General features: G+C 40.1%; 1 protein-coding gene across 1 annotated transcript in view; it reads right to left on the minus strand.

The window, feature by feature from the left end:
- Nucleotides 1–8,132: 8,132 nt before the first annotated feature.
- Nucleotides 8,133–13,576, minus strand: part of LOC127579862 (E3 ubiquitin/ISG15 ligase TRIM25-like) — a 28,701-nt gene continuing 23,257 nt past the window's right edge. The window contains exons 11-12 of the mRNA XM_052032869.1: nt 12,840–12,970; nt 8,133–10,719 (exon numbers count right to left, since the gene is read on the minus strand). Of these exons, the coding sequence (XP_051888829.1) occupies nt 10,621–10,719; nt 12,840–12,970 (230 nt within the window). The 3' untranslated portion in view covers nt 8,133–10,620. The remainder of the gene's footprint in view (nt 10,720–12,839; nt 12,971–13,576) is intronic.

The raw sequence follows: 13,576 nt of genomic DNA on the forward strand, positions 1-13,576 counted from the left end.
TGAAGCAGGATTTAACTGAAGAGGATTGTTTTTGACAGTGGATAAAAGAACTGTAAGCTTACCTGGTCTGCTGAGGAATCCAGTAAGTTCCTTTCTTAGTTTTCTCAGTTCACTGCCAAAAGCCCCTTCAGCATCAAAGTCTCCAGCCCGCATTCCCACCATGATGGCCTTCCCAGCCAATCCCTCCCGCTATTCCAGACCCTGAACCCATTTGGCAATCTAATTCAGCACTGCCACCTCACCATCCCACCCATCCCTCTTAGCCCAACTTCAACTTCTGATTACAGGTTCAACTCCAAGCAATACAGCCCCGCCACCATTCTGGCCTAATTATTCCTATTCCTCCTGATCATCCCTCTGCCAACTTCCCCACTCCAATTTGCTGAAAAGACCCTATACCTCCCACTCCCCCTCCCCCAGTTGGTATGAAGCTCAGTTGTTTTCCTCCTTTGGCTTTGGATTGGAAGAGCTGGTGGAGGAAAGGCCTCTGTAAGCACAAAGGCTGCACGACCCATTCTTTCCTACCTGAGTTCTTCATCCTCCTATGTGATTGAATTTGTCTGCCCAAGGCCCCCACACAAAAGTGACTCGGGCCCCCTCCCAATGCTGCCTTATCATGCGTTTTAGGCATTGTATGATCTCCAGCCTGATGAATACTATTTCTGCTTCTGAGAAAGAGAAGGATAAAAATATTAAACAAATCTGTAACATAAAAAGTAATGGCTGGAGCTAAACACCAGGTCTACAAAATCTCAAAGGGAAAAGGCACATTAAAATTCCCAGAGGAGCTTATAAACAGCATGATAGTCTATGACAGCCACATTGCAGTTATAACACATGGAACTGCAGCAACTAACACAAAGCAGATCATTCACTTCATCCTGGCTGTATCATTCCCGGGTCTTCAAGTCCTGTGCTGTATTTTAATCCAAATCCCTCCATTTTTTCCTTTAAATTTACAGGCTAATTTCCCAGACAGATTTTCATGGGAAAAGGAAACATTGGTTGGGAACTCTTAGGTTTACAACCCATGATTTTTCCAGACATATGAATTAATCTATGGCAAATTAAGTTCTTGGAGCTGACAATATCCTAAAAGTGGGTTTTCTTATATGTACCTCTCCATGGTGGAAGCAGCCAACCAGGAATCAGTATTATATTCCTTTATTTTCTAAAGCCGAGCAATTCAACTTGAAATGATGTTTCTGACCTAAAGTTTGCTGGCGGAGGCTGGCCATCCTGTGATGAGCTGCCAGCATTTACCCACATTAACGCCATCAAGTCTGAGACTTCAGTGGATGTGTGGTTGAATGCAGAAGTTTTGAACTTCTGACAGATTGCTGTTGGAGAAATCCAATCCAAGTCTACATGGATATATGATAGGAAAATCATGTCTGACACAGTTCTCTGAGAATATGACAGGATTGATAGAGGGGAACCTGTAGATGTAGTGCATTTGGATTTCCAGAAAGCATTTGATAAGGTAACACATAAAATGCTGGTGCACAAGAGCTCATGGTATCAGGGGGCAATTGTTAACATGATTGAAGACTGATTATCACATAGATGTCTCAGAATAAATAGGTCTTTCTCAGACTGGAAAAACGTAGCTAAGTGGAGTGCCTCAAGGATCAGTTCCTGATGCTCGATTATTAATTAACCATATTGATAACTTGGAAGAGGAGGCAGCATCCGAGTTGCTGATGACACAAAAATAAGTGGAGTGCAGAGGGATCTAAGTGTTCTTGTGCATGAAACACAAAACATTAGCAGGCGGGTACAGCAGGAAATTAAGAATGCAAATTGCACATCGGCCTTTATTGCTGGAGGGTTGAATTTTAAAATTAGAGAAGCATTGTTAGAATTACACAGTGCGTTGGTGTGGTCACATCTGGAGTCTATGTAGAAAGGATATCCTAGCATTGGAGGCAGTCTGAAAGAGGTTCATGAGGCTGATTCGTGAGATGAAAGGATTGTCCTATCATGAATGACTAATAAAAGTAAGATCTGTATTTTACGGAGTTTAGAAAAATGAAGGATGACTGTGAAACATAAACAATCCCAAAGGGACATGACAGGGTGGAAGTTATGGTGGTTCCATTAGTGAAAAATTACTCAAACAAGGGGCATAGTTACAAGGGGAAGTCACTGTAAACTGCATGGGATTTTTTCTTGCAGAGGGTAGTGAATCTCTGAAACTTGCTACACTACAGGGTTACAGAGACTCAAGCAATGGAGATAATTAAAAGAGAGGTAGATATATTTTTGAAAGATGTGGGAATTGAGAACTATGTAGGACTGGCGCAGAAGAGAAATTGGGACCTGGGGTATCTCGAATGACAGGACAGGCTTGAGAGGTCAGGTGACTTGCTCCTGCTCCTATTTTCGTGTGTGCACTCTACCTTGGAGTCCAGCAGGAGAGCACAAACTTGCTGGAAATTCCCAGCAATTAAACTGAGGAATCTGCTCTTGGATTTTCTGTCAGATTGTACCTGGGTCAGAAACCAGGATTCCATTTATTTTTACAGCAATTTTACCTCCCCATTGACTTTTATGCCATAATCAGAAATGAATCTCAGGAGCTATTAGGGCAGGTCTTCCTCTATTTCCTTTTGAATCCATTCGTCAGTCAGAGAATTTTCCATTGACAGGTGCAATGCAAAACTTCCAAACTAGTGCATGTGTCCCTCATCCTCAAGCAGTGGACAGACCAAAGGCTGTGGGGTCATCTGGCTCTCACTGCCCTTGCAGGTTTCAGGTGTTGCAACGCTGCCCTATTTCATCATGTCAGTTCCTGAGCAACCAACAGGGGTGCAATGATGATTTAGATCCTCCAGGCGATCATTTCACCTCTATCCTTGCAGGAAGCTGCTCAACGAAAAGCAAAAACCTGCAGATGCTGGAAATCTGAAATATAAACCAAACGTGATGGAAATACTTAACAGCTCATGTCTACACTAACGCCACTGTCAAGGTCTGTACAATTCCTTGTGGTGGTCACGGTGACAGTACTGACTGCCTGTGTTTTCATGGGGATGCAGGCATTTTTCTGCAGTAATTTGACCATGTGGAAGATGCCTGGCATACCTGCTTACTGCTTCCTTGCTGCTTGACATCCCCAGTTGTTGGTGATGCTCTTCTGGCAAGAACGTACAAGTCATTGACGTTTGTAACCTTAAAATAAGTGATACATAATGTGAAGGCTGTTAAAGACTCGATTTCTAAACTCAAGATGAAACTTAACCTTGGAGTCCCAGAAGAAAATAACTGAGGGCATATAATCCCACTCCTGCAGAAAGTAAATTATATTAGAGGCTTTAAAAAAATACAAACTTTTCCTGCTCTTCTTTCTTTCAGTAAATAATTTGATTGTAATTTCCTTGCTATTCTTTCTGTTTTTCTTTCTCTATATAGTTTGTGGCTTTGAGAGATAGATCAATGAATCTTATGTCTAGGAGCTCCCACACATACTGTTAATTCTATTATTAAATTACACTTCCAGCAACGTTTAGCACAAAAATGTAATTGAAAGGATGAGGAGGAAAAGAAATCAAGCCAACCCATCAAATCCCCACTCACTCCAACAAATTCCGAGTCAATGCTAGGGGACTTTTATTCCAATTAGTCAACAGCCCTCTGTTGCAGACACAGAAACTTATTTTCTTCCTCTTTTGGATGCTAAATCCTGGCAGTTGTCTAATGTCATTGTAAAAGTTTCCATTGCGCAGTTTCAAAGAAGAGCTGGAAAGTTATCACTGGTGTCCTGGCCTATGTTTGTTACCCAACTAACAGCATCAAAACAATTATTGGGTTATTATATAGTCAGTGGGAGCTTTCTCTGAAGAAACTGCCTGTTGCTTTACCTACACTACAACAGTACCTACAATCCATAAGTACAAAATTGACCATAGGGTAATGTGAAAGGGATATGAATGGTAATAAATAAATACATGCTTTTCTTTCTTCTCCACCCACCTTCTTTCCTCATCATCTTTCAGTTTTCTATAAACAAGCAAAAAACTCTCAGCCACTGACCAGACCTGAACTTGACAGCCCATAGAGTTTAAAAAATACAAAATAAGATCACTACATTCTAAATGGCAAATAAACATTTGTTTATTTAGAGCAACATTTACTGAAAGTAGTCGGGATACAAGAGGTGGAAGAGTTGATCAATTACGAAGTCGTTGGACTGGAGCCGATACAAAGTGATTGGTTTGAAGCCATCAACAGAAAGATTCAGTACTCATTGAAACAAATTTTATATGTTTTCAATATTTAATATTAATAAATTCTGTATTTACTTTTAATTAATTTGTTAAAGGGTTTAATGTCTTAATCTATAAATCAAGGATATGGCAGTAAACAAGGACTGTGGATTTCTATCCAGCTTTTCCGGTGGAGTTGCCGATTCTAAATAGTCAAGCCAAGCTCTGAAGTCAATGTACAAGAAAGCTGAATGTTATTGCACAGGTTAGTACCACCAGACCTGCCAAAAAGAAACTATGTTACATAATATTTGGTTTAATATTTGAACAATGTGCAATTAAAACTTGAAGAGGATTGAGGTCTGATTGAATATAAATAATAAGCCTGGTCCAAGTGTATTGCCAGATCAAAATGAGGCTATAAACTGTCAGTTTCTGCTCAGTCTGTCTACTTGCACTCTGATTTATACCATGGGTGGTTACAACATGTGTTAGTATTTATCCAAAATAAATCATTCCGGGGAGCAATCTGTATTTACTGGCCTCCTCCTAAAACTGGGACTTTTTTTTCACCTACTACCTGCCAAGAATTCTTTTAATTTGATGGTTTAAGTCTTTCAACTGTCTTCTGTTTTTGAGACCACGCAGACATTTCGTGTGAGCAAGAAGGAAAACAAGGTGCTTGTTTGTGATTTCATGTGAATTCCATTCAGCTTTCCAGACTTCACCAGTGTTGAAGTTGCAATGTCAAAGGTTAACTGTGTGGATCCAAAAGCTCACGTGGCTCAGGTGGCCAAGCATGGCATTGAGGACCTGGTGAATGAGATGCCATTTGGTTTTGTTCAATTCACTGAACTTCCTGAGGAGCAGTGATAGAACAGGGGAGCGAGGTGTGACAACTCAGACAGTCAAGAAATTGGGATCAAAGAGATGCACAGCAGTGTTGAGTTGTATTAAGACTAGTTTGGCTACATCTGACACATGTTGGTGCAAAATACTCAACTGCAGAGTACACAAAGACCAGCAATGATAGCTGAAGCTGATATTCCTCTGCTCGTGCTATCAGTTTCTGGATTTCATTCATCTTGGCAGGAACTTCCAGAGTCCTTATTTTTAAGTTCTTTCTTCCAATATGTTATTCATAAAATATACAGTTATATGTACAGAACATGATGTTAACTTCATTCACTGTGCCAAGCACATCATGTACAATATATCAATATGTCTAATGTTTCAATCCCAAACATTCCATCAGCTTTAGGTTTCAAAGGTTTCTTCACAGGACCTGGTCCCTCAGGATCGAATAGCAGGAGGACCCTGCAATGTGGCCTTTCCCCAAGAGACCATGTGATGGCTGCACCGAGCTTCAGTGCATCTCTCAGCATGTGGTCCTACACCTTGGAAGGTACCAGTCTGTGGCATTCAGTTGCAGATAATTCCGTGCACTGGAAGACCAACAGGTTTCAGGCAGGCCAAAGTCCATTCTTCGCCGAGCTAATAATCTTCCAGCAGCAGCAGTCAAATGTTTGTCTCAATTTTTGTCCGTAGTAACAGCCCACAGAGCCGTGTTGCACACCTGCTCGGGATGAACCTCAACAAGGCTGTGCATAAAGGTTCTGAAATGGAGGGTCCTTCTGTCCAACAGACGAGTGAGGTCTTAGTGCTCGTTTGAGAGTTCTGGTGGCATTCTGCTAAATTACTTCAATAGTCGACTCAAAGAACCATCTGGCAGGATCCATTGTCTCCTTTTCTCGAAAGGCCTTGAGGAAATTCCGTACAGACCACTGCCAGACTGACTTGCGGGAAAAGGCTGTGGCATCATTTCTACAAGGGGCTGAAGGTATAGCATGGTAGAACTGAATAGAACATTGTATAGTGGGATGGGCCTCAGTACAGAGTAACATTTAGTGTTTGTGTGCACAGACTTCAGGTACAGGTCTACGGAGTTACACTCAAAGGTGGCCATCAGAATGTAAGAGACCCTGGGTACATTTTCACCTCCTTTTTCTGGAGTCTGGAGAACAGGGGTTGGATACTTACCTAGTCAAGTGTCCCCTCCTAGTTAGAACTAGGAGAGGGCCTTTGACAGAGTGACACATACTGTACATACGTGATGGATGTGCTCTCCAAAATGGGTTTTGGGGAAGGAATTCTTTTGGATACAACTGTTCTACACCGTCATCAATTGTGCAGACCAAATTAATGTGTGGGAAATGGAAAACTTCCTGATCAAATCTGAAGGCAGGCAATGCTGCCCTCTCTCCTCTGTCATGTTTGTGTTGCATCAAGCCTTTTGCTGAGGCCATCAGGAACACATGAGCATGAGAGAAGGTGATGGTGGGAGTCCATCCTGACATTCAATTTCCAGAAGCATCCCTCCCTGGAGTTTAGAACTCCTTTCACTGTGGAAGTGTCACAAGTAGCCTTTTGCGAAACTAATCAGCTTTGAAGAAATGCACAGCGCTAAGTGACATTGAGATATAGAACACATGCCCACATTAATTAGTTACAATCAACAGACTTATAAATCCTGTAAGAAGCAGCACCTTACATAGCCCCTTAAGGCACAAACCTGCACCAAGATGGTGCCAAAAGAAGGCCTGTATTTATTTATTAATGATCACAAGAGTTCATTATTTTTATTAAATTCCATTCCCCCTATTGTGAGAAGCGACTTAATAAAGTGCAGTTCCTCAGCCTTGAAGATGCATCTCAGAATGAAGTGTACAGACCTATAAAAGATGGTGAAGTACTTTTCAAAAACAACAGGTACAAGGCTGGCAAGACAAATTTCCAGAATGGGCTGGTGTTTTACCAAACACACAGAGCATCAACACTGGATGGAGTTAGGAAGAATCCTTGAATCCAGTTCACAAAGGGGCCTCTCCTTCAACCCTTCTTGGAGGAAAGGATTCAGTACCAATCCCACCCATGTGTTTTGTGGCTGAGACAGTCAATTCTCCAACACAATCTTTCACTCTGCAAGTACACTGCGAACCTGATCACATTCAATGATATTACTTTAATAGAGACCATCGGCACCTACCCCCCAAATTTCACTAATGACCAGAATCTTAACTGGAACAGCTCTCACTGTAAGAGCAGGTCAGATTTTGAGGACTGGGTCACTTCCTGACTCCTGAAAGGTTGTCACGTACCACAGACACAAGTCAAGTAAAGTGCAGTTCCTTGGCCTTAAAATGCACCTCAGAATGAGGTACACAGACCACTTACTTGGATGGGTGCAGACAAAGTTAGATTCCAAAATAATGAAATCATTCGAGGCAAATCAGTCCACTTGGGCAGTATCCCATCCACATCTATCTCTGACATATCATAATTAGACTTGACATTTCCACTGGTATGCACAAAAACAAGTTGCAAGGGGCTCTTCAGCAGCATCTCCTAAACCCTCCAACAGGAAAGAACACCAGGTGAAGCGAAGCCATCGAATTCTCCACCAAGTCACAATGGTAATATATGTTCAAGTTGGACTAGTACATAATTGCACTAATCCAACTTGAACATGTATTACCATTCCCCCATCGTCAATGGGTCAAAATCCTGGAATTCTCTACCCAAAGCTTTGCAGTGATACAAGATGGCTCATTTGGTTTCTCCTCACCTTCCTTTCTTATCAGATTCCATAATCTGCAGCTCCTTATCAACTCGGGCATCTGTAGGTATCTCCACCCTTCCCTCCCTCACCTGACTCTATCTGCCTACCAACCACTCCTCACCTGAATCCTCCTATTGCTTGCCAGCTCTTGCCCAAAACCCACCCCCCCCCCCCCCCCCGCCACCCACCCACCTCTTTACACTGGCTATCTCCTCTTTATTCTTACAGTCCAGACGAGGGGTCCCAACCCAAAACATCAGCTGTCCATTTCCCTCCACAGATGCTGCCTGACCCTCTGAGTTACTCCAGCAGCTCACTTTATTTTTGTGCAAGAAGGTGGCTCATTTCAACTTCTCCAAGTAGAAGGATATTAACCAGTTTTACAACAATGACAAAATCCTCAGAATAGCTGGCGATAGGCGAGGGAGTAGTGAAGTGTAATAAAAAACAGCTTGAAATTTTAAAATGCAGATTTAATTTCAAATTAAATGACAATTCATGTAAACACCCCACAATAGATAACTTACATTTAAATGAACAAAGTTTGCTGTACTATCTCCCCTGTCTTTTGTAATGGTCCTTTGTATGTCCACACCACTACCACAAACTTTTATGGTTCATTATGGCTACTGAAGCTTCCCTTTACCAGAAAGATTTGGTCTGATTAGTTTTAGGAGAATAACCCATCCATTAAAACAAGAGACATAGTAATGGTATACATGTGTATCAAACTTTTTATTTTAAAGATGAACTATTCAATTTTTGTAAAGCTTTTGTAAAGACAATAAAAGATGGCTTATTATTCAAAACTGTAAAATGTCAAGTCAATAATTGATTTGCACATCCTGGTCACCCAGAATAATCAATGGCATGATTGAGCCAGCTTATCTGGAACTCATGAAACTGACACCTACATGACAGCTCCATGGAGTTTTTAGGCCATGTAGATATTCAAGCAAAAAGCATTTGTAGATGTGCAACAAGATAAGGTAGATAAGGTGCCTGACACAGGAAAATCCCTAAATGAATTAGGGGCAAGTTTGTGTAAAAAAAATGAATTAGGGGCAAGTTTGTGTAAAAAAAATGGAGATCAGAAAATGAAGGATCCTTACAGCTCCTACCTTCACCCCACATCAGTGCTGCTGAGAATTGAACTGGCAGTGATCCAGAAAATGCTGATATCCTCAAAATGTTACCTTAGCCAAAACTAATAGTTAAGATATCATGACGTTATAATGTTGTGGCTGAGGTAGCAAAGTTAAAAGATGTTCATTTATGTTTCTAATTAACATTAGCTAACAGATTCAGAACCATGAAGTAATGAACAGACAATACCAAACTGATAAAGCAGTTCAGAACCTGTGCAGGTAATGTTATTTTTTAACAAGTACAGCACCTAGGGATAGAAAAGGAATAGAAAAGGAATAGCATTATTATTCCATGGGTCCCATAATAGCTGAAGATTACTCAAAATTCCATTTTGAGGTACAGTGAACTAACCCTTCATTTCCACTTATCACACAGCGACATTCAACAAGAGAAATAAAAGTAAGTTGTGGGATCAAAAGTAAAAAAGAGGAAGGCATTATTAAAAAATGGAAAATGTTGGAAACACTCAGCAGACTACTCCATGGACAGATCAGATACAAACCTTCACACCCTCTCTGAGACACCACCACGAACTTTTCTTCTGGAAAAGTTGCTAGCTGTGCTACCAGTGGTGTCAGGACAGAAAGACCCATGGAATGAGTGCCTCAGTGACTAAATGCTGGAGTGAGCGCTCCCTGTAAACTCCGTGGACTATGGGTGGTGACTGAGCAGTCATTGGTGACTTTTGAAGCTACCCAGTCAGGTTTCCCCAATACCTGCTCCTTTAAATAGTGTTAAAAACATGATGTGCTCCTAATTGCACAGAGACTGGTCCATAAAGTTCACAGGTTGCACCTTGGAGCTCCAACTTGGTGAGGGAGAAAACGGGCATTTTATGAGCAATAACATTAGGTGTGCTTCTGATGATGGAAAATTGACTGGTGCATCAACATGAATCGGAGACGAAAGTGCCTAGAACAGTTTCAAAATGGGTGTGATTTCACCTGGAAATAACCATGGGCTACACTGGTTTAAACTGATTGTTGTCTGGTCTGTGCATAAAAAATAACACTAAACCAATTCCTAAGCTTGTGTGTACTGGACAGTGATGCAATCACAGCCAACAGTTTAAAATAAAATAAATTGTATCTCTTACAGTTTTCAAAAATATACACATATATTAAAAAGTCCCATCTTAAAGGTACATTCCTTGGAGAGATAATTGCCAATATGGAGAAATGCAAGAGACTTTAGTTTTCTTCATAAGTTCCCACACTATTCTATTTTAGTGTTCTAGATGTAAATGAAGATGTTAAAAATCCTTCTCTGAGCCTCATTAATGTCCCTGAATACTGGACTCAGAAAACATTCTCTAGTGCATCAGGGCAAAAATTCCATTTTCAGTCACCCTTACAGCTTTTCTCAGTATGATTAAGATTTCTGCACTAACCAATTCTAGACTGTGGACAGCTTTTGTTTTGTGGAGTGCTGGCCAACATCATCTGGCTTCAGACTTCACTAAAAGCCCCTCTGAGCTACCCGATTTCTGCCCATGTTGGTTTCAAAATTCAGTCCCAGCAACAAAGCACCAATGTGACCATCCATCCTTTAGCCCAGGTTATTGTAAACTAATCACACATCAGCTGTTTGATACAAATTGTGCTACTATAAATGATGATGCAAGTCCTGTCTGCTTGCTCCTTCTTATTTCTTCTGTTTAGAGGTAGCTGCAACCATATTTGTTTTCTGAAGGAAGTCTTTCTGAGCCTGATGCCTCTGTAGAACCACCACAGCTTCATTGACCTATTTAGAACCACAGACCAGAAAGAAGGTAAACAAGGGGAGCAAACAACAATTGAATGCATGTAATTTTCACTCTTAACCTGCCACACAAGGACATTAACCATAACAATACATATGTAAATATAACAATCTGAATACAGTAATTATGTCACCAAACAAATGAAGCAAGTGCAAATGATAATGGTTGCTAATCCTCAAAAAGAATCAACACATTCTGATGCTCCTGGTGTCTCCCAGAGTTTATTTACTGCAGAATGCACCAGCTCTACAATAGTGGTTCACGATTTATTTCCTAATAAACTACAAACATTGACCAAAGTGATCATTAAAATAACCGAAAGGCATCGGGTCTAAAGAGGAAAAAAAGCACGCCATGAATCAATGCATTGAAGCATGTTTCACTGCAAGGTTCACAAGTCAGTGCCAGCTCCCATCAACCCTAAATACCGCTCCCTAACTAATTATTCAAATTTACTTTATTTGTAACATTATAATGTGCATTGAGCCTATCAAAGTCAATCTTCTTTACGTGTCATATTATGCACCATTAAGTATATCTAAGCATACCTGTTGTATGATAACAGCAAAATTACCATAGCAACCAATGCAGAAGTAGGTGTTAAATGGTTTGTGTCTTTAATGCTGCAACTTGACTGAATATCCCAAATAATGCCATCATGATTTGTTTCTCAGATTTTTTTCCCATTACATATATTTGATATGATATATACTGTATATTTATTTGTGTGTGTGTGTTATGAATGATCTTGTTCCATACATTGTATTAAAGATGAGATATATATATATTCCAGAAACTAATTCCAATTGGCGAGTCCAACAACATTTGCTACTTTCTGCTTTCCTGATTTTTTGAGAATACTTTTAATGGCATATGTGATGGAACCATTAAGAAATTTCTTTGTCCATCCATACCTCTAAATGGGGAGAGAATTCAGAAATCGGAGGTGCAAAGGAACTTGGGAGTGCTAGTTCAAGATTTCCTTAAGGCTAGCTTGCAGGTTGAGCTGATAGTAAGGAAGACAAATGCAATGTTAGCATTCATTCTGAGAGGACTAGAATATAAAAGGCTGTGGAGGCCAAGTCATTGTGTGTATTTAAGGCAGAGATTGATACGTTCTTGATTGATAAGGAGATTGAGAGTTACAGGGAGAAAGCAGGAGAATGGAGATGAAAATAAAATCAGCCATGATTGAATGGTAGAGCAGACTCACTGGGCTGAATGGCCTAACTTTGCTCCTATGGTCTTATAAAATGCTTCAATGCTTTTGGTTATGAAGAGACAAGTTTTCCAATTTTATTCAAATCTAATCACAAATCATTATTGAGCAAATCTCCTATTCAAGTACTGTGCAACATTGCATAATATATTGGAAAAATAAATGACAAATTTATTCCAGAAATGAATACTGAACCAACAATCACTGATGTGGAAAAAACAAGTCAGAGAATTGAGCCAAGACATCACCTTCAGATCAAGAAATAACAACACATAGACCCGGACACAGTACAAAAAAAGGCCCAAGTGTCTTGAGAAAAACGGTCAACAGACCGAACCTGTAATATCTGTGACTGCTGCATGAACGTGAAACAGTCTTTCAAAGAGGGAACACAGTTTGGTGTCAGACATTGTCAGACTTCAAGAAAAGATAATGCATAATCTGAAGTTGTTGACATTTCAGAGTTTACTTATTGTAGGTTCACAGGCCAGCTTCTAATATTTATAACTTTTGTGCCATTTGTGTACAATGGGGCTACAAATGCCTCACTAACTTAGTCTTGAATCCTGGGATCATTATTCCTGTCATCCCCAGGAAGTACAATACTCTAGAAATAAGATAAAGAATTACATACTTTATAACCTGCTCTTAACTTGGCTACCAGTTCTTCATTTCTTTAAATCAAGTATTCCTTTGCTTTGTAATACATTAATTTCCATGTCTTAAAGTACAAAATTGATTATTTCATATATTATTGCTAATTTATTATATCTAAAATCACTGACAATTCCTTCATTTTGTTAGCACTTTCCTGATTCCAGATTTTAAGTACAAAGGATTTCACCCCTTAAATCCTAAAAAAATACTCCATTCCAGGGTTACCTTTGAGCGGAGAGAATCCGGGCACTCCAAGTAGTGCAGCAGTTCCAAGTTATCCAGCTCCAACAGCATCCCAGTGATCTTTCCCGCCAGGGAAGGATGCAAAACTTGGATTAACGTGAAAAGTCGTTCACCTGAACATAGATTCACAGAGAAGGATGTTAGCTTAAATAAATTAGCCCGTCCAAAGAGCTAGATAACTTGCTCTATCCTTCACATAAGGTTACCATTAGCTCATAAATAACTGGAGATGATTATTGCCTGACATTTATGCTTTAAGAGTTATTAGCATCTGCATGAATGTTGTCTTGCAGCACGAAGGCATGGATTGCTTCATTTCTTAGGAGATGCAAATGGAACAGAACATGATTTGCAAATGATTACACACTCTCATATATAACGGCAGGAGACAGGTGGACTTATACTGTTCAATGAGCTTGCATAGTGTAGAATAAGGGTATACGGTGTTAAAATAAAGTGTAGCAGGATACAGATTTGGAAGCAGCTGAAGATAGTTGGATCTAGGTTAATGGGATAAGGAACTCCTGAACTTCTGCAATGATGTCCAAAGACTGAGACAATTGATCTCCAAGAACTACAGACATTTTACTCATGAAAGGTACAACTCCAACCAGTGTAAAATTTTTTCCCTGACGCTCATCAACATCAGTTTTACCAGGGCTTCTTGAAACTACATTTAGTCAAATGCTGCCTTGATAAAGAACAGTCAGACTTGCCTC

The sequence above is a fragment of the Pristis pectinata genome, chromosome 18 (assembly GCF_009764475.1).
Source record: "Pristis pectinata isolate sPriPec2 chromosome 18, sPriPec2.1.pri, whole genome shotgun sequence".
Taxonomy (NCBI): Eukaryota; Metazoa; Chordata; class Chondrichthyes; order Rhinopristiformes; family Pristidae; genus Pristis; species Pristis pectinata.